Raw genomic sequence first — 21,115 nt, 5'->3', positions numbered from 1 at the left:
TCTAAGTTTTTTTTAGTGTCTTTAGGGTTTTCTATACATGTCATCTGTAAACAGTGATAATTTTACCACTTTCTGATTTGGATGCTTTTTATTTTTCCTGCTCTGGCTAAGGGTTCCCATACTGCAGTGAATAAAAGTGGTAAGTTGAGGGCATCCTTGTCATCTTCCGGATCTTCAAGGAAAAGCTTTCAACTTTCCACCATTGAATGTTAGCTGTGGGCTTGTCACATATGGCCTTTGTGTTGAGGTACATTCCCTTTGTACCCACTTTGTTTTTATCATAAATGGATGTTGAATTGTCAGGTATGTGTGTGTTTGTTTTTGTACATCTATTGCAATGATCCTATGACTTTGTTAATGTGGTCTCGTATTAATTGATGGGGTGTCATTGGTTGGTTTGCAGATGTTGAACCACTCCTGCATCCCTGAAATAAATCTTAACCACGGAGTATGATCCTTTTAATGTGTTGTTGAATTCAGTTTGCTAATACTTTGTAGATTTTTTGTGTCTGTATTCATAAGGGATATTAATATTAGCCTTTAATTTTCTTGTGGCATCCTTACCTGGTTTTGGTATCAGGGTAATGCTGGCCTTCTAAAATGAGTTTGGAAGTATTCCCTTCTCTTATATTTTATGGAAGTTTGAGGATTGGTTTAAAATTTAACTTGTTTAGTATACATAATTCACCAGTGAAGCCACTTGGTCCTGGACTTCGGTGGGAGGTTTTTGATTAGTGATTCAGCATTCTTCCTAGTAATTGGTATGTTCAGATTTTCTGTTTCTTCATGATTCAGTCTTGGTATTTGTTGGTATACAGTTGCTCACAGAAGTCTCTTATTATCCTGTGTATTTCTGGGGTATCAAGGTATGTAACATTTTCCCTTTCAGTTCTAAGTCCTTATCTCTTTTTTCCTTACTGATTCAAGCTAAAGGTTGGTCAGTTTTACCTTTCCAAGAAAACAGCTCTTGGTTTCATTCTCTTCTATTTTTCCTATTGTCTTTTTGGTCTCTATTCCGCTTCCCATGCTGACCTTTTCCCTTCCTTTTACTAAGTTTGGACTTTTTATTTCTAGTTCCTTGAGATGTAAAGTGAGGTTGTTTGAAATCTTTTTTCTTGATTGTAGGCACTTATTGCTAGGAACTTTCCTTAACTACTCTTGCTGTAGCCCATAAATTATGTTGTATTTTCATTTTCATTGCTCAATTTCTGACACATTGGTTGTTTACTCTCCACATTTGTAAAATTTTCCAATTTTTTTCTTGTAACTGATTTAAATGTTTTATAAATTTTAAATTTATTGAAACTTGTTTTTGTGGTGTAACATCATATGATCTGTGTGTTCTGTTGCTTTTGGATGGAATATTCTATGTATTATCTGAGTCCATTTGGTCCAATGAGTCTCTTACCATTTGCTTTATTTACAAATGTTACATCCACTTGTGGACTGAACCCTTTATCGCTTTTGTTTGGTAACCCTGAATACCATGCTGTGGACAGAAAAGGCATGCCACTTATGGATGAGCAGCACTAAGACTTCTAAATCCTGAGCATTAACCGGAGAGCAGTTGGTCAGGAAAAGTGTAGTCCCCCATGGACCTCCCTCTGTTCACGGTCTAACTCTGGATTCTTGGCCTAATCACCACCTTCCCAAGGACAGGATTTTCTCCTTTTAAAATTCCATGAAGTACTACTTATTTTACATCCTAGACTACCTGTGACAGATGGCACATTTAAGGAATGAATTTCTAAAAACCTTTTTATTATTCCTTTCAAGAATGCAAGTGGAGCCCTGTATACCACACACTTGAAAGCTAAGCACAAAGACCAGCCCTGTTTGTGCTGCCACCGTAGCTGCAAGGAGGAATGTCAGGCAGTTTTGGTTCAGTCATTTTGATGGCTGCAGCTACACAGGGAGTATCTTTAGGCCAGCTTTTGAAAACTGAGGCTAAATAAAACAGGAAACCGTATGATCTTCATTAAGACTCCATCGGTGTTTCTGAGCTTCTGTTCCCAAAGGGGCCACTAATAGACGAAGTTCTTGCATTGCCGAGAACAAGCCTCTCTCGTCTTCCAAATGCTTCATTTACTAAAACATAAAATAAATGGTTAAGCAACTACCAGATCAGAAAATTGAGAACCTAAAATATAAAAAAAGAGACTAAAATGCAGAAATGAACAATGAGGTTCTCTACCCTGTGGTGGGAGACTTTGTTTTGAAAAACATGTTTAGCACTTTATAAATTGGAAAGTAACCAACTCAAAGTCTAAAATAATGTTCTGAATGAGGTTAACTGTTTTATACTGGTCTACTTTTTTTTGTTCTTTACTTTCTTTGCCTTGTCCCAGATTTATTGAATCCACCTTGATAACAAACGCCCAATCCCTCATGACAGTGACTCTGTCCTTGCCTTATTATACTTACTTCTGATGATTTCTTGCCTTCATCTTTCTCTGTATCATGGCCACAATAGAACTGTTTTGGATTTAGGACTTGTTTTCTTCAGGGAATTGAAGATTCAGGAATCAGAGTGGGGCTACAGCATTCCAAACTACATCAAAGTAATAGAAGGGAACCTGGCCCCTTCAGGAAAGCTGGATTTTGGGAATGTGGGAGGGGAGATCATGCTATATACCCTTCCAGCTTTCCCATAAAATCTTTCACTTTTAAAATTCAAATTTTGTCATAGATATTTTAAAATTAAAGTATGAAGACAAACTTATTGTGAATATGAACATTTCCAAATTACAATTTGATCTTGTGTGTTTCCTAAGCTAACTGCACTGGAGGATGAACACTGGATCTACCTTTGCTATCTCCCTTGATGTATTCAAGCCACACATGCTGTGTTAGCTCTTACAGAACTTATCCAGAAAAAGCAGGAAATTAAGATTCTTACCTGAAGAGACTGTGCTTATATCCCAGACCCGAAGCCCTTCCTTCTGACCTCCAAAAGCATAAATAAATGGCAAATCAGGGCAACAGGAAGAACAGAAGAGAACTCCCTGAGAAGAGAATACAAAGTCAGTGATTTCAATCTTCCCAGAAAGCGCTAATCCCGATTCCCTACTCCTGTCCATTCCCTACTGCTGTCTACAAGACCCTATGACTGAATGTCACTGAAAACCAACCCACCAGAATCTCCTCCTGGGCTCCTGTAAAGGTACTTCACAGTCAAGTTGCCGGGATTATCTCTGTGAGAATGGGTGCAGTTTTGACCACTCAGGCTCACATCGCTATTATCATCTAATAGGGATTTCCTAGTATATCTAATCTGCTTAATACTCCCAGAAACTAATTCTCCTTTTTAAGTTATAATGCTATAGTACAATCATTTAAAAGTTTATGTTTTTTAACTGTATTACTAGATAACACATGCATCATAGCCTTTCCCTTCTCCAGGGATCTTCCCAACTCAGGGATTGAACCCAGGTCTCCTGCATTGCAGGCAGATTTTTTACCAGCTGAGCCACAAGGGAAGCCCAAGAATACTGGAGTGGCTAGCCTATCCCTTCTCCAGAGGATCTTCCTGACCCAGGAATTGAACTGGGGTCTCCTGCATTGCAAGCAGATTCTTTCCCAACTGAGCTATGAGGGAAGCCTACATGCATCATAGAAAATATAAACAAGAAGTATAAAAATAACTCTGAAATAATCAGCTGTTCATGTTTTGGGATAGGGTCTTCTAGATTTACATATGTGCATTCAACACTTAAGTATTTATGCGTCGGATAATACTATAAAAACTGCTCTGTATGGTGGGGAGGGAAGTTCAGGATTGAGGGGGGGCATGTATACCTATGGCCAATTCATATTGATATATGGCAAAAACCATCACGATATTATAAAGTAATTATCCTCCAATTAAGATAAATACTTGGAAAAAATGCTCTACACAACTGCCTACCCACATTTTAAAATACAAATATTCATGTATACAGTTTTAAACAGCTGTATAGTGTTCTATGTCTACAGTTGAATTTTTATAATGCCTGGTATACACTATATGCTCAATAAATATTTGATGAATTATTGAATTCTAATCATTTCTAAAACTTTTGCTACTATGTAGTAATTTCAGTATAGTAAGAACTACTAAATAGTTATACAAAGATGTAGGTGATAAACTGACCTCAACAGCTGTGGTACACAAAAGGTTCATGATTTTCAGAGATGGGCTTGATTTTAAGGTTAAAAAACTGGAGCATACAGTTACCAGCAGGGAATGGGGGTGGGGGTGGGAGTTAGGAAGTGACGAGCACACTGCTGTATTTAAAATGGATAACCAACAAGGACCTACTGTAGTGCACAGGGAAGTCAGCTTAATATTATGTAACAATCTTAATGGGAAAATAACTTGAAAAAGAATAGATACATGTGTAAGTATAACTGAATCACTTTGCTGACACCTGAAACAATATTGTTCATCAACCATACTCCAATGTAAAATTGTAAAAAAAAATTGTAGCCATTCCACTTCTGTCCTAGAAGACCACCTCCTCTTCTTGGTTTTCCACAAGCAATTGTTAATCATGAAAGTTGGAAAAGGAATCAGATAGTCATTGATGTCTCCCCAAACTTCCCTAAATTAGAAAACCCAGAATTTGACTAAGCCCCAAATTAACTTCCCAGCAAATCCGTATTCTCTTGTGCAGGGGTTCCTGGAGAAAAACAATAGATCAGAAACAGAAAGAACCAAGATGCCCACGAGTATTCTTACCATTTTCATATCCCGAGAGTGAACCAGACTTGGCCTGTCTCCTAAAATGTCCCAGATCTTCACGTACTTGTCTGCTGATGCAGTCACAAGACAGCCCTTGATTTGACTGCTTAGATCAAGACCTAGAGAAAGATAAGACTTGTTCAGGGACTTTCACTTTGAAATAAATTTACTTCATCATAGGTTAATAGAAATGAAAGAAACCATATTCTTGCTCACCAGAAATTTCATCATTGTGTGCGTTAAGTGTAAAAATTGGCTTATCTGAACGTGCATCCAAATTATATACAAAGCCGTCATCTGTACTGGCCTGGAAAGAGTAAGAGAGCACAGCAATGTTACGTGACAATAAAATTTAGCAATGGGTAAATAGTATAAATCCTTGTGAAAATCATCTATGGATCTTACATACCTGAGACACTTATTAAAAATTAACATGGACATAAAGAATTCACTTGTGGTAAGCTGAGTTGGCTCTTAGAAGGACTAGTTTAGCTGACATGTCTATTAGGCAGTTGGATATGAGTATGAAGCAATGGTAGCTGATACAGACTGGGGTCAGAAATATGGTGGCACAGAGGTAGAAGTTACATCCATGAGAAGCGAAGGGATTTGCTCTGTGAGTGCAGAATTTAGAGCACCGTGTAAGGACAGAGACCTGGAGAGCACATCACTTAAGGTAAAGGCTGAGGAGCTCACAGAAGCCAGAATCAAAGGGGGAGGAGAAAATAACAACCCCAGGAAGCAGGGCTTCTAAATAAAGTAACAACGCTGTCAGTATTTTGGCAAAGAGATTTAATCAGAAAAGGACTGAAAGGCAGATTACAGTTCCACTTTCAAGAAAGGAAGAGAGAACTTCGAAGGGATTAAGAGGCAGACCTGGTCACTGATGGGAGACAGAGACTTGAGCCTATATACAGGCCAAGGGCAAGAGTCAGGAAAGAGTGGCAAAAAAAAAGACAGCTGATGCAGTTTTATAGGTGGGGCTATGATGGGCACGAAAAAGGAAAGGGAGGGGCATTTCATCTTTTGAGACTTGACGGAAGGAGGTACACCATTTTATCTTGATTACTTTCCATTTCCTTAAATATTTGTAATTTTAGGACTGATAACCATGTGGCAGCACATTGCCTAGGAAATGTGTGCGCCTGCCTGCTGAGAGCCAGCTTTCAGATATAACTGGGACTTCACTTGAGAGAACTGCAAAGTGGAATCTGGCTTGAGGTGGCTCAGGCTGGGAACTGCATGCGCCTCTGCACAGGGTTGAGATGATATGCCCCCAGAATCACAACTGCAGGAACCTTGATGAAACTTCACATATTCAAAGAAAGCTTTTTTTTTTTTTCAAAGAATTCTGTCCCTCATTTACAAAGCACTAGATATTTGCTTTAGGAAAATTAGGAAATACATGATACCTTCTCTTCTGGATAAAAGCTAGGATTTTCTTTTTCCATGAACTGAAATATCAGTGGTATCTTTGTTTGCAACATGGAAAACTGTTCTCCTGCAGATATTATGGGTATTCATAAAATGATCATAAACTTTCTTCCCATCTGGGAAATAGTGGTACATTAGTAAGTAAGTGTTAAGTCACTCAGTCGTTTCTGACTCTTTGTGACCCTATGGACTATAGCCCACCAGGCTTCTCTGTCCATGGAATTCTCCAGGCAAGAATGCTGGAGTGGGTTGCCATTTCCTTCTCCATGGGATCTTCCCAACTCAGGGATCAAACCTGGGTTTCCTACACTGCAGGCAAATTCTTTACTGTCTGGACCACCAGAGAAGGTATATTAAGTGCTATATTAATTAATTAGGATTAGCATTAGCATCACTGGAGCTCCATTTAAATAGTAATATTTAAATAAAGGGAAATTTTCTTGAACTGATTTAATCATTGGAAACAAAATGAATTTCTGTGATTTTAGTACTCATAACCATGTTAGCAAATAACCTAGAAAATATGTGTGCCTGCTCAGTATTTGTCATGCTCAGTATTACAAATAACTTTACAATGATCAACTAATTATTACAACTAAAAAATGTGGCATGCTTTGGAACAGTTGGAAAGTAGCAAAATTATTTACATGTTTACCATTTTTTGTGTGTGGTGAATTCACTGTTCTCTTGTTAAAGAGATCTTTTTTTAAAAAAATAAACCCCAAATGCGAATACTTCACACTGTTGATATAGAAAAAGCTTTTCTACAATGGAAGTAGAGAAAATAAGTGATTAATAATCTATTAACAGTAATATGCATATTCTTACCAAAAAATGACAAGGTGAAAAGTGATTCCAAGTCACTCTCTCGATCTGCCCACTGAAACGCCACATTCGGTGGCTCTCCTCCGGACTCCGGCAGTCATACAGAGCCACAGACCTGGGCGTGTTCAGGCAAAGTTAGGAGTTCAGTAACCACCACCATGAAATCAAGATCCAGTTATTTACAGCCTATTTTAAGGTTCTAAAAGAACAGATGAATCGATTTTTACTAATTGGTGAACTCTGGTCCTGTCACTTGAAGACACTGGTGGCTCCAGATGTCACAGTGGCCTTGATCTCCCCCAGATTGAATCCTCTATTCCAAGATGAATCATCCCTATTTCCCAAAGAACAGGACAATTTCTAATTTGTCATTCCCCAATACTGCTCAGAGCCAGTCTTAGCCACATTTACTTTTTACAAGCAGGTTACTGTGTTGGGGGAACAGATGAATGAAGTGAAAGTTGCTCAGTCGTGTCCAACTCTTCGCGACCCCATAGCCTATACTGTCCATGGAATTCTCTAGGCCAGAATACTGAACTAGGTAGCCTTTCCCTTCTCCATGGGATCTTCCCAACTCAGGGGTCGAACCCCAGGCTCTCGCATTGTAGGCAGATTCTTTACCAGCTGAGCCACAAGGAAGCCCAAGAATACTGGAGTGGGTAGCTTATCCCTTTTCCAGTGGATCTTTCCGACCTAGGACTCAAACCAGGGTCTCCTGCATCGCGGGCGGATTCTTTACCAACTGAGCTATCAGGGAAGCCAGGTAACACGTCTCAGCCACATTTACTCTCTACAAGCAGGTTACTGTGTTGGGGGAACAGATGAATAGTATTGTGTAGTTTTGCATGAATCCCAACTACAAAAGGATACGGATATAAAATAAAAGACTGCAACTTAGTTTCTGGTTTTACTAGCTACCTCTCCCATCTCCAATCTCTAAAGAGCACACACATGATTTGGAAACCCCCTGTGATGGACTGCAGTGGTCCCAGTTCTTCATCTCTCCCCACATCCATGCCCTCTCTCAGTAATCTAGGAGTTCCTCCCCTAAAGGCAGAGTTCGTTTTCTACTCCATGTGATGTCTGTTTCGGCTTACAGGAAGCCAGATATGTAGTAGGTCTGAGCCCATGTCTAAGAGGCCTTGGTGTCCCTGCTTGTACTCCTGACCGTGCTGTGGCAACATATGTGGACTAGCCTGCTAGTTTTAAAAGGATGTAAAACAGGAGAGTCTCTGGCCTAAACAAGTCGAGATTAGTAGGGCTATCAGTTGAATCTACCCTCGATTAGCTCAACCTTGCAGAGGTCAAGAAGCAAATATTCATCGCTTAAGATACTGAATTTTGGGATGGCTTGCTTCAGAGCAATGTTCAGCTCACACACCCTCTAAAAATTGAAGGAGTAGTTGGGAATTGCAACAGAACCATATTCCCTTGCAGACTGAGAGGATCAAGCTGAAAGGACAAATGAGTACTACTAAAGATTTAAACACATAAAAGCCACAGTAATAAATTCTATCTGAACACTCAGTGATACTTCCTGAATTAGTTCAAGAGGGGAAAAAAAAAAAAGACAACAATTAATTCCTAAAATGCTTTCTTACTTATCATATGACCCAGAAATCAGAGTCTGTGCTTCAAATGGATGAAACTGGAGAGTCTGGACCTAAGAGGAAGAAACATAAATTAATAGATAAATGTTTGTTTGGTTTTGGTAAAACTGCTTAATACGTGATGGGAATCAACTTAGCAGTCTTCCTACAAATTCTTTCCTTTGAAATGTATTATACGAAGAAGCATAAATGTATTACATAATTAAAAGGACAAAACATACTTCTAAATAAAGGCTGATACTTAAAAGACCCAATGCAGCATTCCCCACATTGTGCTAGGCAGAATACATACGTCCCTCAGATGTTAAAGTATAGTCAGAAGAAATAGGGGAGTGGTCACACGTTCTGAAAGTTTCACAACATGCATTAGCACATTAGATTCCTGGGTTCTGCAGTATCATCTGTTACAATTCTTTAACCCCATTACATGACTGAAACCCTTCACCCTTTCTAGGAGCCTCTGTAAAAATGTTGCAAAGCACTAATGTTCCTAGTCACTTTACCTTTCTGCACCTATTTTTGCAAAGCTCAAGAGGATAATAGTTATAACTATCGGAAAGGGCTCTCTGAAGATCCAGTGGGCTAGCATGTCAAAGCACTTTGTAATTCACAAAAAGTCATATATAAATGTTTGGGATTATTTGTGGTACTTAATACATGTCCCAGCTTTTTTAGAATCCCCTTTATCCACAAAATCACCATACCTTGTCTGTGTGTACGGCAAGGCTAGCTGCTGGCTTCCCCAAGGACATATCCCACAGAATAACAGTGTTATCAGCTGATGCACTGGCCAGCACATTTCTGAGAAAGGGAGGAAACAAATCGGGTAATCTTTTAAATATCAAGACCATTACATGGAAGAATTCCGCTTATAACCCTACCAAAAAATAAAACACATAGGAGTAAATTTAACAAAAGAAACCAAGATTTTCAATATACTGACAGGTTACCCAGAGGTTCTGATTTGCAGCTAAGTTTGGGAAATACTAACCTAAACAACATTCTCAAGTCCATTTCCCCAAACAATTGTAACTCTGTAGAGGTCCGAATACAAATGAGAAGACAGGATATCCTTCAGTAAGCTAGCACTCTGGGATCTTCCTTAGAATGCTCAAATTATGAAGTGTCCAGTGTAACAGAAATGCTTTTAAAAAGCTGTCTTGGGTATTCAAGTTTGTTCTTCCCTCTAAGTAATTTGTATTTACCTTCCTTGCCTCAGTAGCCCCTCAAACCAACTGTACTATTAGGAAAATGGCCCTTTTGAGGTAGTAAGTATAAAAAAATACATGGATGACATCCAAAAGAATTAAGTTGAACTCTTACAGAGTATACAAAAATTAACTCAAAATATGTCAAAGACTTAAACCTGAGAGCTGAAACTAAGACTTTAAGGGGAAAATCTTTGTGACAGTGGACTTGCCAACGGTTTCTTTGCAGTTACACTAATAGCACAGGCAGCAAAAGTGAGACTGAGCTGCACCACGTCAAAATGGAACCTCTGCGCTTTGAAGGGCACTTCAGCAGAGTTAAAGTCAATCCACTGAATGGGCGAAAATATTGGCGAGTCACAAATGTCGTAAGAGATTAATTTTCAGAATATATAAAGAACTCCTACAACTTAACAGCAAAGGGGATCCTCCCAACTTAGTGTTCGAACCTGGGTCTCCTGCATTGCAGGTAGATTCCTTACTGTCTGAGCCACCAAGGAAACCATATTTCATTCATTTATAACAGCAAAACCAAACAACTAAAAAATGGACAGAAGGATTTGGACATTTCCCCAAAGAAGGTATACAAATGGCCAACAAGTACTTGAAAAGATGATTGACATCACTAGTCATTAGGGAAATGCAACTCAAAGCTACAAAGAGATACCAATTCATACCAGTCAGGATGGCTACTACAAAGACAACAATAACGAAAACAGCAAGTATCAAGTGTTCAAAAGGATGTGGAGAAACTGGAACGCTCGTGTACTGCTGGTTGGAAGGTAAACGGTGCAACTGCTGTAGAAATCAGTATGGTGGCTTTTCAAGAAGTTAAACGAGAAATACCATTCGCTCCAGCGATTTTAATTTTAGCTGTATATTCAAAAGAACTCAAAGGAGGGACCCCAAGATATATGTAAACTTATGTTATTATATGCATGTGAATAACACCAGCATTATTCACAAGAGCCCAAGAAGTGGAAACAGCCCATAACAGATGGATAAACAAAATATGACATATATGTACAATGGAGTACCATTTGGTCTTAAAAAGGAAGGAGATCCTGCTATATGCTACAACATGGATGAACCTTTTCTAAGTGAAATAAGCCAGTCACAAGACGACAAATACTATATGATTTCACTTATAAGAGGTGCCTGGAGGAGTCGACTCAGAGAGATAGAAAGCAGAATGGTGGTTACTAAGGCATGGGTGGGCAAGAAATGGGGAGTTCCTGTTTATTGAGCATATAGTTTCAGTTTTGGAAGCAAAAAAACTTCTGGAGTTGAATAGTGGTAACGGTTGCACAACAATGTGTGAGATGTACAGAAAAACTGTACACTAAAGTGAAAAGACCCCATGGACTGCAGCCTACCAGGCTCCTCCATCCATGGGGTTCTCCAGGCAAGAGTACTGGAGCGGGGTGCCACTGCCTTCTCCAAATCATGGTTAAAATGATATTTTACAAAAAAATAACATGTGGACAAGATGTTGTCAAAACTAAATGAAGTGAGAAAAATGTCTTCCATGCAGTAACAATTCTACACCACTGGCACTGCAACCGCAGTACATGCTGTTTTTCCCAGTGGTGCTGGAAGAAGGGCACTTGGTCCCCAACCATGTAATGAGCATCTGCTAAGTGAAAAGATAGCAGGTGAGGTGGGGGTTGCAAGGACACAGACAGCAGCATTCCTGCCTTCCAGCAATGTATACTGCAGGGAAAGAAACGAAAACAAGGACACAGAGATGTGAAACACAATGTAGAGAGACTAAATGAAGACGAGAGGCAAAACCACAGTGGTTACAGTCTTTAGCAAGCCTTCAAATAGTATTTCTTCTTACCTGACCAGCTTATTCCAAGAAAGGTCAAGGACAGCATCTGTATGCCCATCTGCTGAGGAATTCTGTAATAATTGTTTAATTACTTTTGGTATTAAAGCATACCCCCAATAAAATTGGTTTCTTAATTTGAAATATTCTTTAAAACCTTAAGATTATTCTGATCTTAGGTAAACTTGCTCCAAAATCTAGGGAAAGAAACACCTTGTCTCCCTCTTACTTCAGAGATATGATAAATGTTCTTTACAGGGAAGAAACTATCGTAGTTCTTAATCTGTTATAATTCTATAAATCAACCCCCAATCCAGCTCTCTCCCTCACCAAAATGTAACAATTTTAGAAGCTATAGGAATACAAAGATATTTAGAATTCAACATACTCAAGGATAAAGAGAAACATTTTAAAAGTTAAAAAATAGCATATTCGTGTGAATAGCTACATAAAGAAGGATCAAAGGCTGGGATCCAAAAGTCTGCAAGCAATAAATGCTGGAGAGGGTGTGGAGAAAAGGGAACCCTCTTACACTGTTGGTGGGAATGCAAACTAGTACAGCCACTATGGAGAACAGTGTGGAGATTCCTTGAAAAATTGCAAATAGAACTGCCTTATGACCCAGCAATCCCACTGCTGGGCATACACAGCGAGAAAACCAGAATTGAGAGACACATGTACCCCAATGTTCATCGCAGCACTGTTTATAATAGCCAGGACATGGAAACAACCTAGATGTCCATCAGCAGATGAATGGATAAAAAAGCTGTGGTACATATACACAATGGAGTATTACTCAGCTATTAAAAAGAATACATTTGAATCAGTTCTAATGAGATGGATGAAACTGGAGCCGATTATACAGAGTGAAGTAAGCCAGAAAGAAAAACACCAATACAGTATACTAACACATATATATGGAATTTAGAAGGATGGTAATGACGACCCTGTACGCAAGACAGCAAAAGAGACACAGATGTATAGAGCGGACTTTTGGACTCTGAGGGAGAGGGAGAGGGTGGGATGATTTGGGAGAATGGCATTGAAATATGTATACTATCATGTAAGAAATGAATCGCCAGTCTATGTTCGATGCAGGATGCAGGATGCTTGGGGCTAGTGCACGGGGATGATCCGGAGGGATGATGTGGGGTGGGAGGTGGGAGGGGGGTTCATGTTTGGGAGCTCATGTACACCCGTGGCAGATTCATGCCAACGTATGCCAAAACCAATACAGTATTGCAAAGTAAAATAAAGTAAAAATAAAAATTAAAAAAAAAAAAAAAAAAGTAACTTGTCTTGTGTAAGGATGAATAATGTGCCAGTGTGCTGCTGCTGCTGCTAAGTAGCTTCGGTTGTGTCCAACTCTGTGCGACCCCATAGTTGGCAGCCTACCAGGCTCCCCCGTCCCTGGGATTCTCCAGGCAAGAACACTGGAGTGAGTTGCCATTTCCTTCTCCAATGCATGCCAGTGTACGTTTTATATAATCAGAAATCAATTTTCCCTTGGATGGGCTTTTTGAAACTAGAAACTACAGTAACTTTGTAACTACCTTATCTTATTCCACCAAAATCATCTAACTGAAACAGTGTTCGTTCTCAGCTCCAGTTCCCACCACCCCCAAAGCTATTGCTATTTATCATTAGAGTTTAAATATCTATTAGCTTGTTTACCTTCTTTCCTTTCTTTTTCTTCTTTTTTGACAGCTTACTTCCAAGTGTGAAGACTGGCTCAAGAGAGTCCACTATATCCAGGTCCCACACCTCAATAACAGGGGTCATGTTTCCCACAGCAATGTAATTTCCTACAGGAGGAAATGATACATTTGTGATTTAAAAAATAACTTATAATGAAATACATTACACTGCAGACTGACTGAGTCATGGCTTAGAGCAAGTTCTCTCAAACTCTCATGTGCCTGTACATCACCTGGATGTTGTTAAAATGCAGATTGTTTCAAGAAGTCCTGGGTGGGGCCTTAAAAATGCATTTGTAACCAGCTCCCAGGTGGCGGCAATGCTGTGCTGCTGGTCCTCAGATCACAGTGTGAGTAACAAGGTCTCCTCCTGGTCCCAGGGTCTTCACTGATATAATGACAGACCCTTCCTACCTTCATGGCTGTGGTGAGGATGAGGATTTGACTAGATCATAAATGTGAACAAGCTTTGCAAACAAGACGTGAGGTGTATTAACAGTTTTTACCTTAAGTGTGATGGGGCAATGAACAGTGTGCAGATATGGCCAAAGCGACTAAGCTTAGAGCCCGATTCTGTCTTCATTCTGGTTCTACTTGATGTTTTCTGAACAGGGCCGTGCACTAAACTCTACCTGATGACATTGGACACAGCATGCCAATTTATACTGGGTTTTCAGGAGACCTCCTCACAGTTCTGAGCCCTCATCAGGCCCTGTCCTTCTGCTTAGTGAGCCCATTGAAAGTCTGGAGACATACAGACCCCAAACAATTAAATGGCTGTGGTCTGAAAACTAACTTCATAAAACATCAACCACAAAACAGATGACGTGTGTAGCTGGGAAAAACACAGGAGAAGAACCACTGAGCAATCTTTTAAGTTTTCTAATTACCAGTTGAATCATCTGGGCTAGGATCAAAATTTAGCCATTCCACACTCAAAGGGTATGCAGACAACAGGATATCATGGTGGACATAAAAAGAATCTTCTTCTTGATTATAAACTGAAAAAATTGGGAAAAGAGATTTTATTACATCAAAATAAGAAATCATATCCCACTCAAAAGAAGAGAGACTCCCTTTTAAACCTATGGCAGTCACTTGCTTAAAGTCATAAATTTAAATACACTTAAAGTGATGACATTAAAGAAATTCCAAAGTATGTACTGCCAGGAAAAAGGTTTTCATGTCTAATATATTCCTAGTACCTGGGGAGCCCCAAAGGGGAACAGAAACACTGACAGAGAATTTTCATCAGGCTGAATGCTCCATCTGCATGTTCCCTGGCTAAAACGGTCCGATCTTCTGGACCACCAACCACAGAAAACGCTCACAAGGCCTCCATTAGAAGTGCTTCCTCCTATTTTATCTTTTAAATCTCCAGCTGGTCCTAAGTCAGAACAAATCAGTACTGGAGAGAAATAACTCTTAGTTTCAGAAATTTAAATGCTTATCAAAATTTGCTTCTTTAATATTTATTATTAAAATCATAATTTATTATTAAATTATTAATATTTATTATTAAAAGAAATCTTAAAATTATATAATGAAACACTGATAAACACAGAGCCTACATAACCAGAAATTCTCCCCTAATATGCTTTTTACTAGAAAGAAGCAATTTAAGATGAGCTAAGGATTAAAAAAAAAAATTCTTCAGACCATGGTATTTGGGGTAGATCTTGGCACTAGCAGATTCCATGTAATGTTCTATCACATCACTTTATGATGAGAATGTGTGTTCAAAATTAACAGCTTGTGGTCCTGTAAGAATCTCAACCATGGTCAATGTACTCAGCTTACATTTTAAAGAAAGATGATGATGAAGCCTTAAAACAATCTTTTGACCATGTCTTTTTATTATTCAGATTTAGAGAGAAAATTTCAAATTATTCCTGACCAGAGAGACATCACATAACTTGGAGATTCACACCAAATCCAAATAAAACATATCATTAATGACTTAACTTAGAATGAAACAGGAATACAATTACTTTACTTCAACTTCTCAGCTCCTGTGTGATAACACACAAGATTAAAAGGAATGACTAGAGTAAACTTTCAAATGAGAATGTATAAAAATCAGTGATGACTAACTGTAATAGTTCTAATTTTTTGAAAATGGAATTGGTCTTTAAAAAATTCCACCAACGTGGTTTACGTTTGAAATATGTAAAAAGTTCAAAGATAATTAAAAGAATAACTTCACATTGAAATAATTGATAGTTAAAGCCTTTTTGATTGTATAAATAGATCACAATGGGCCATGGGATAAAAATGGCCTACATGATAGGCTTCCTACAGGGAAACTTAAAGGCTGTAAAGAAATCCAAGTTAATAAATAGAGTATGAGTAATCTAGAAGGTGCCAATAAACATTAAGCCCAAGGGATTTAATTTTCCTACTATGTAACTGTGTTTCCTATAAAAAAAGGTATTAACCTAATAATCTCTTTAAGCTTCAAAATTTTAGGACAGATGAATAGAATCAACTAAAATGAGATACAACCGGACTTGGTGCCTAGAAATCCACAGTAGTTACTACAATGTTTATTTTAATATCACTTAAATACAGAACCTTTTTAGTAAGAGATGTATTCCACTTACCATGCACCTCTAAATTGCATTGGTCCTGTTCAGCTCTACCACAAACTATGAGATTGTCACTAGGCTTAATCAAGAAATCTTCACGTTCATATTGCTCCTAAGTGGAGACAGAAAGTCATTGATTAGAATCAGCTATTTGGGAAGGTTTTTCAAACACTTAAGGAGGCTAATTAGAAAAACCACATAGGTATTTACCGTATCTTTCAGAGTGACGTAAGGATCTTGATCATTACTCCCATAGACTGTAAGACCCAAGAGAGATTCACCAAGAGTTTCAGCATCTATAAGAGTTCATACAATGAAATGAATAAGCCAGTCCTTTTGACTAAAGCCTTCTTCCTAAGACATGGGCTTCTCTGGTGGCTCAGACAGTAAAGAATCTGCCTGCAATGTAGGAGACCTGGGTTCGATCCCTGGGTCAGGAAGATCCCCTGGAGACAGAAATGGCTACCCACTCCAGTATTCTTCCCTGAAGAATTCCATGCACAGAGGAGTCAAACAGGCTACAGTCCATGGGGTTGCAAAGAGCTGGACACAACTGAGTGAGTAAAATACACACACATCCCATCTTTAAACTTAGATACTACTGTCTATTTCATAACTAACTCTGAATCATTTATAATTGGGAAAGGAAATAGTAAATAATAATAAATAGGACTTTAAAAGCCATTTACTTTTGGCCCTGGAATGCACATCTAATAGTCTTGAAATATACACTCTTCCAATACAAGAATCAACTCAAACCAAGAAACTCCCTTTTAGAAAATATCAGAACTCTACTCAGATCCTCTAGCTTGCAGCTTGTAATCATTATTCAAAAGTGCTACAGAGAGGTGGCCTCATAGACCTAGAAATAAACAGGTCCCTAAAACACTGATATCAAAACATTAAGTGTTGCCTGGTCAAAGAAAATTGTAAACTGATGAGCCTCATAAAGTTGAGTGGGTTTCTTTACTGCAAGATATCTCGTAATTGCTGACAGGCCAACTTGCCCAGTGAATCTGAAAGAGGAGATACTACCCTTTACACCAAATTTACCTCAAAGTGACATTCTTTCATGGCATGTCTACAAAGGTGACAGAGTAGTCCCCAAGTAACATAAAACGCAGGAGAAGGAAGATACTCTCAATTTCTGGGAAAAGCTACTTTAAGGGGGCAGGGCTCTTAGGTCCTGAACATCTGACAGGTAACAGACGGGAATGTCTATGGGACAAAGGCCGACAGAGCCCATACTCGGCAGGGGATGGAGCGTACTAGGAAGCAGTGTCTGCATGGCTTTTCTCTGGGCCGATTCGCTCTTCCTTCTCTGTACTTCAGTGGTGCTCTGTCCTATCAGGAGGGAAGCAACCCAGAGTCCAGTGGAAAAAAAGTATCCAGCTCCATTATTCACCAGCTGTGTGACACTGGTAAAGTTATTTCATTTCTGTAAGCCTGTATTTTTTCCTGTAAAATGGAGGTAATAATTTCTCTCTCATTATTGCAGATAAAGAAAAACGAATTACAGATTAACCACTATTTGCAATAAAATATACAATACTAATTTTTTTTGTTTTGTATTTTAGGTTTTAGATGAGCAGGTTGAACTGATTTTTTTAAACCAGTTTCGGAAACATGCTGTCTGCCTTGAGCCTTGACCCAGATTATCTGACTGACATAAGGACAACGGGATTTCAGGGTAAAGCTTTGGAACCCTGTAACAAGTAACATGATCTAATGCACTGAGTTTGGACTAAAAACCAGTATAAGTGACTAAATTCTAACCTGGGTCGCCTTCCTCGTCATATTTATCTAAGTCGTACTCGGCCAGCTCGTCATCATCCAGTGTCCTGTCATCTTCTGGGTCGCCATCCTCCAGGGGCTCCCGTGGTCGGGCCTGGGTACGGGCACTCTGCATGCCATCCTCTGAAGGATCGCCCGTTTCCTCTTCATCACTGCCACCTTCTTCTCTACGCCAGAGAAAAAAGAAAGAGATCAGGCAAAAGACACCGTTCAATAATAAGAACACCCTGTTATCATCATTTAGGATTTACAGTTCATCTAGACTTGACTACAGGAATCAACATCCCCAAACTTACTGTAATTTTTCCTTTGCTTCAGCAATGAGACGTTTCACTTCTTCTTTACTAAGTTCTACCTATAAGAGAGCAAACATTTCATTATATTTAAGGAAGCCATTTTAAAGTCTCTGAATTAAAAAGACTGCAAACTAATCTAAAACATGGTTTTAAGTTCGATGCAGGATACAGGATGCTTGGGGCTGATGCACTGGGATGACCCAGAGAGATGATATGGGGAGGGAGTTGGGAGGGGGGTACAGGATTGGGAACATGTGTACATCCGTGGTGGATTCATGTTAATGTATGGCAAAACCAATACAATATTTTAAAGTAAAAAAAAAAAAATAATAAAGACATCAGGCAAGAGACATCCAAAGTCAAATATCAATCCAAAGTCTCTAAATTTAACGTAAATGGACTTCTGACATGTCCTTATAAATTAAGATCCCTTCTCACCCTGGTAAAAAACATCATGTTCTCTCCAGACTTTTTTTTTTTTTAAAAATGGACTTGTATAAACTGCCTTCTATGACAGCTCATCTCATTTTCTCCTGATTACCTCTGCTCGTTGGCCATTTCTCCCCAGTGCCCCATGGATATTCCTGAACAAACCACTCTTGCCTTCGTGCCCTGCTCTGTCCCCTGGTGTCACTGCCAAGTACTCACTCCCTGGGCTGTCACCACCTTGCAAAGCTCGTTCTCTCTGAATGGACTACTCCAAACTTTCCTTTCTCTATCCCTGTACACTGCAGGTCCATTTTTCTGACTGTCTATAAGACTCTCCACTTGGACATCCTGTTCAAAACTGGTCATCCTCTTCAGTGCCAAACTGTAAGCTCCTGATTACTGTGTTCCATCCATTCTTGATAGATGATGAACCAATCAATCACCCAGTCTGTACCAAAATGCCTTTAATAATATAGAAATTCTATTGGATAACTCCAAAAACTAAAGATTCTTAAAATTTTAATTAGGAGATACTTATTTTTCTAATTTCTCTTACTGGTTTGAATTTTTCTTTCTGGGACTTTGCAGAATAAATCCAATTTCTTCTTCCTACAAACTCTTAAGCAACGGTTCCCAAATCTGTCTCACATTAGAATCACCTGAAGGACTCTTAAATCTCAGACTATACTCCAAACTAAATAAATCACAATATTTGGAAGCTGGTAGTTTTTGAAGCTCCCCAGGTGGTTTCAATGTGTGGACATGTTTGGAAATCAGTGTCCTCAAGTATTTGCAAGTCTCTGGTGCCCTTTTAACAACTCTTGCTTTCTTCAATAATTTTTAATATATTATTTCCTGTCCCTATTCTATATGCATGTTCAGTCGTGTTCAACTCTGCAATCGGATGGACTGTCCTCTGCCAGGCTCCTCTGTCCATGGGATTCTCTAGGCAAGAATACTGGAGTGGGTTGCCATGCCCTCCAGGAGGATCTTCCCCATCCAGGGATAGAACCCGCCTCTCTTATGTCTCCTGCATTGGCAGGTGGGTTTTTTACCATTAGCGCCGCAATGAATGCCTACCATGTGCCAAATGCTGGCGAAACTGGAGAATTAAACAGTCTATGTCCTGGTGGAACTGGCTCAATAACCTGAAACAAACACTACCCCGCCCGTTTTTTTCATTAACATTTATCACTGACAAAGTATTATATATGCACATGTCAACTCCATAAAGCCAGGGACTTTTCCTGTTTTGTTCATGCCTATCCCAGGACCTTGAACAATGCTGGGAACAGAGAAAGCACTTCGTTAAATATCTGTTGAATAACGTAGGTAATCTCGGCTACAGACTCAGTCTCTCCCGTAGGCTTTTCCCCTTCATAACGTGTCACCGTTTACCTCTACCCGCCGCCCCCCATGGCCTCATCAACATTTCATTTGCACTACTGCGAGAATTCCTAATTCAATTCTCGAGCTCACGACACCGTAGTCTCCACACCAGTTTTTCTACACCACGGTTTTCATCCAGTTCATTCCTCTAAACGCCGAGCGGAGGAGGGGAAAGTGGAGTTTCACATACGTGCCCCCTTTTCCCGATTTGCCTGAAAACGCACTAGGGCGACGGCAAACTATGTGGCGTCGTCAAGAGGTCTCGCTGGACGTTGTCAGCAAGCACCATCCCGCCTCCTTCCAGCCCACGAGGTCCACATGCGTGCGAATCGCCGGGGGTGGGGTGGGTCGGGCTCGGGGGGAAGGGACGGCGAGGAGGCGCTTGGGCCAGGAGTCCCAGACCCTCGGAACCACGGCCCTCGCCACGACAAACAGGCCACAGCCAGCCCCACCCCCCGTCAGTCCCGCCAGCGGCGCCGGGGCCGCGCGTTCCCGGTCCAGGTTCCCAGGCGACGCTGACCCAGGATGCTGCAGAGAGGCCGCTCCCCCTATACCTAGGAGCGACCGGGCCTCACCTTGTCTGGCGTCTCTTTGGCCACGCCGCAGCGGACCCAGGCCACGCAGGTCACCTGGCGGCTGCGGTTCATGGTCTTCAGCTCGAGGCCTCACGCTACAGACTTGGCCTCGGTGGGTCTGGAAACCCCCACCGCCCTTCGGCCAGCACGCTCCGTGAAGGGATCCCGGCCGCAGCTTGGGGCAGAGCGCAGGCGCCGGCGGCCACCTGTTCCTTAGGGGTCGGCGCCCGCTTCTGACGTCATTCGAAAGCGGCGAACGGGAAAGGGGTGGGGAAAGATTTGCTATCCGAGGCAGCGGGGTTAGGAGGGGTAGGAGTCCACCAGGGCTAGACTGCTGTGTACGGTCGTGTGAATGGGTTTTACAAGACACCTGTGACGATGTCTGCGGGCTTCGTGGGAGTAATGAATAAATAAATGAAATTGGAACGGTAAAGGTCAGAGCCGAATTTACACCAACCTTTATTTTGCCTCCATATTCTTAGAGCTGACAATGGTAGAGTTTTAGGTTTGTTTTTAAAAGCTTTCTCCAAAATGAACTTTTTTTTTTCCTTCTCTGGCTGGGCGGTAGGGCTTGTGGGATCTTGGTTCCCCAAGCTCGGCAGAGCAGTGAAAGCCCCAGCCTTAGACTGGATGAACAGGGAATTCTCCTAAATGAATTATCATTTCAAGGAGATAGTTCAGCCATTACATTTCATTACATTCTTGCATGTTACTTA

At 40.2% G+C, this 21,115-nt stretch overlaps 1 protein-coding gene across 1 annotated transcript; it reads right to left on the bottom strand.

Annotated features, from left to right (window-relative positions):
• Positions 1 to 1,803: 1,803 nt before the first annotated feature.
• On the bottom strand, positions 1,804 to 20,553 carry PWP1 (PWP1 homolog, endonuclein). Its single transcript, XM_068971113.1, has 15 exons — positions 20,400 to 20,553; positions 18,007 to 18,065; positions 17,693 to 17,877; positions 16,127 to 16,212; positions 15,932 to 16,028; positions 14,219 to 14,329; positions 13,306 to 13,436; positions 11,644 to 11,705; positions 9,297 to 9,393; positions 8,584 to 8,645; positions 6,986 to 7,097; positions 4,940 to 5,030; positions 4,721 to 4,842; positions 2,900 to 3,005; positions 1,804 to 2,088 (listed from the first exon to the last, which is right to left on the bottom strand). Exons 1-15 carry the CDS (start codon positions 20,469 to 20,471, stop codon positions 1,979 to 1,981), a joined length of 1,503 nt encoding a protein of 500 aa, XP_068827214.1. The 5' UTR covers positions 20,472 to 20,553; the 3' UTR covers positions 1,804 to 1,978.
• Between the last annotated feature and the right edge of the window lie 562 nt (positions 20,554 to 21,115).

Source organism: Capricornis sumatraensis, chromosome 4 (genome assembly GCF_032405125.1).
Source record: "Capricornis sumatraensis isolate serow.1 chromosome 4, serow.2, whole genome shotgun sequence".
NCBI lineage: Eukaryota > Metazoa > Chordata > Mammalia > Artiodactyla > Bovidae > Capricornis > Capricornis sumatraensis.
The sequence above is the reverse complement of the archived record's forward strand: the minus strand, read 5'-3'. Positions and strand labels throughout refer to the sequence as shown.

Excerpts from the sequence above, each read along its gene's own strand:
- PWP1 (XM_068971113.1), bottom strand. The coding sequence starts at position 20,471 with ATGAACCGCAGCCGCCAGGTGACCTGCGTGGCCTGGGTCCGCTGCGGC. Across the intron at positions 8,646-9,296 it reads TTGCCGTACACACAGACAAG|GTCCAGACTCTCCAGTTTCA; the intron begins GTATGGTGATTT and ends TCTTCCTCTTAG. Across the intron at positions 5,031-6,985 it reads TTTCACCTTGTCATTTTTTG|GCCAGTACAGATGACGGCTT; the intron begins GTAAGAATATGC and ends TACTCTTTCCAG.